The sequence below is a fragment of the Dinoponera quadriceps genome, unplaced genomic scaffold, assembly GCF_001313825.1.
Source record: "Dinoponera quadriceps isolate SergipeBrazil2010 unplaced genomic scaffold, ASM131382v1 scaffold1745, whole genome shotgun sequence".
Classification (NCBI taxonomy): Eukaryota; Metazoa; Arthropoda; class Insecta; order Hymenoptera; family Formicidae; genus Dinoponera; species Dinoponera quadriceps.
Genome location: NW_014555799.1, coordinates 3,031 through 3,510, shown reverse-complemented (window position 1 = coordinate 3,510; position 480 = coordinate 3,031). Strand labels below are relative to the sequence as shown.

The following is a 480-nucleotide window of genomic DNA, read 5'->3' as shown; positions in this document are numbered from 1 at the left end:
GATTTAAAGAATGATATTCTACTAACAGCAGCCAGTATTCGTTCAACAGTTTTTGCGAACATGTCGTTGACGCTTACTTTGACCGGCACCAGTAGCACTCTTGCAGTGAGCTACTTTCCAGCTATAGATTTAAGCGAAGATGATTATGAGCTCGGTTTAACGGATTTTGAATCGTACAACACGATACCGAACGTAACTTTGTCGAATAATAAGTTTTACTATGGCGATAACGACGAAGAAATTGTGATTCCTGAAGGATCGTACGAATTGTCTGCAATACAATTATTTAAAACGTACAATTTTACAATCTCAAAAAACAGTGCAGGCGAAAACTAAGAAGAATACTCTATATAGATATAATGAAGATGAATATCCTATAATATTTCGCGCCCATTTTAATACAATGAAAAGCGAAATAAAATGCGCTTATAGAATAAATTTTAACAAACCAAACAACATTGGCTCGCTCTTGGGATTCTC

General features: G+C 35.4%; 1 protein-coding gene across 1 annotated transcript in view; it reads left to right on the top strand.

The window, feature by feature from the left end:
* Positions 1–336, top strand: part of LOC106745432 — a 565-nt gene extending 229 nt beyond the window's left edge. Inside the window, exon 2 of the mRNA XM_014621025.1 lies at positions 4–336. Coding sequence (XP_014476511.1) covers positions 4–336 — 333 coding nt within the window. The remainder of the gene's footprint in view (positions 1–3) is intronic.
* Positions 337–480: the final 144 nt, after the last annotated feature.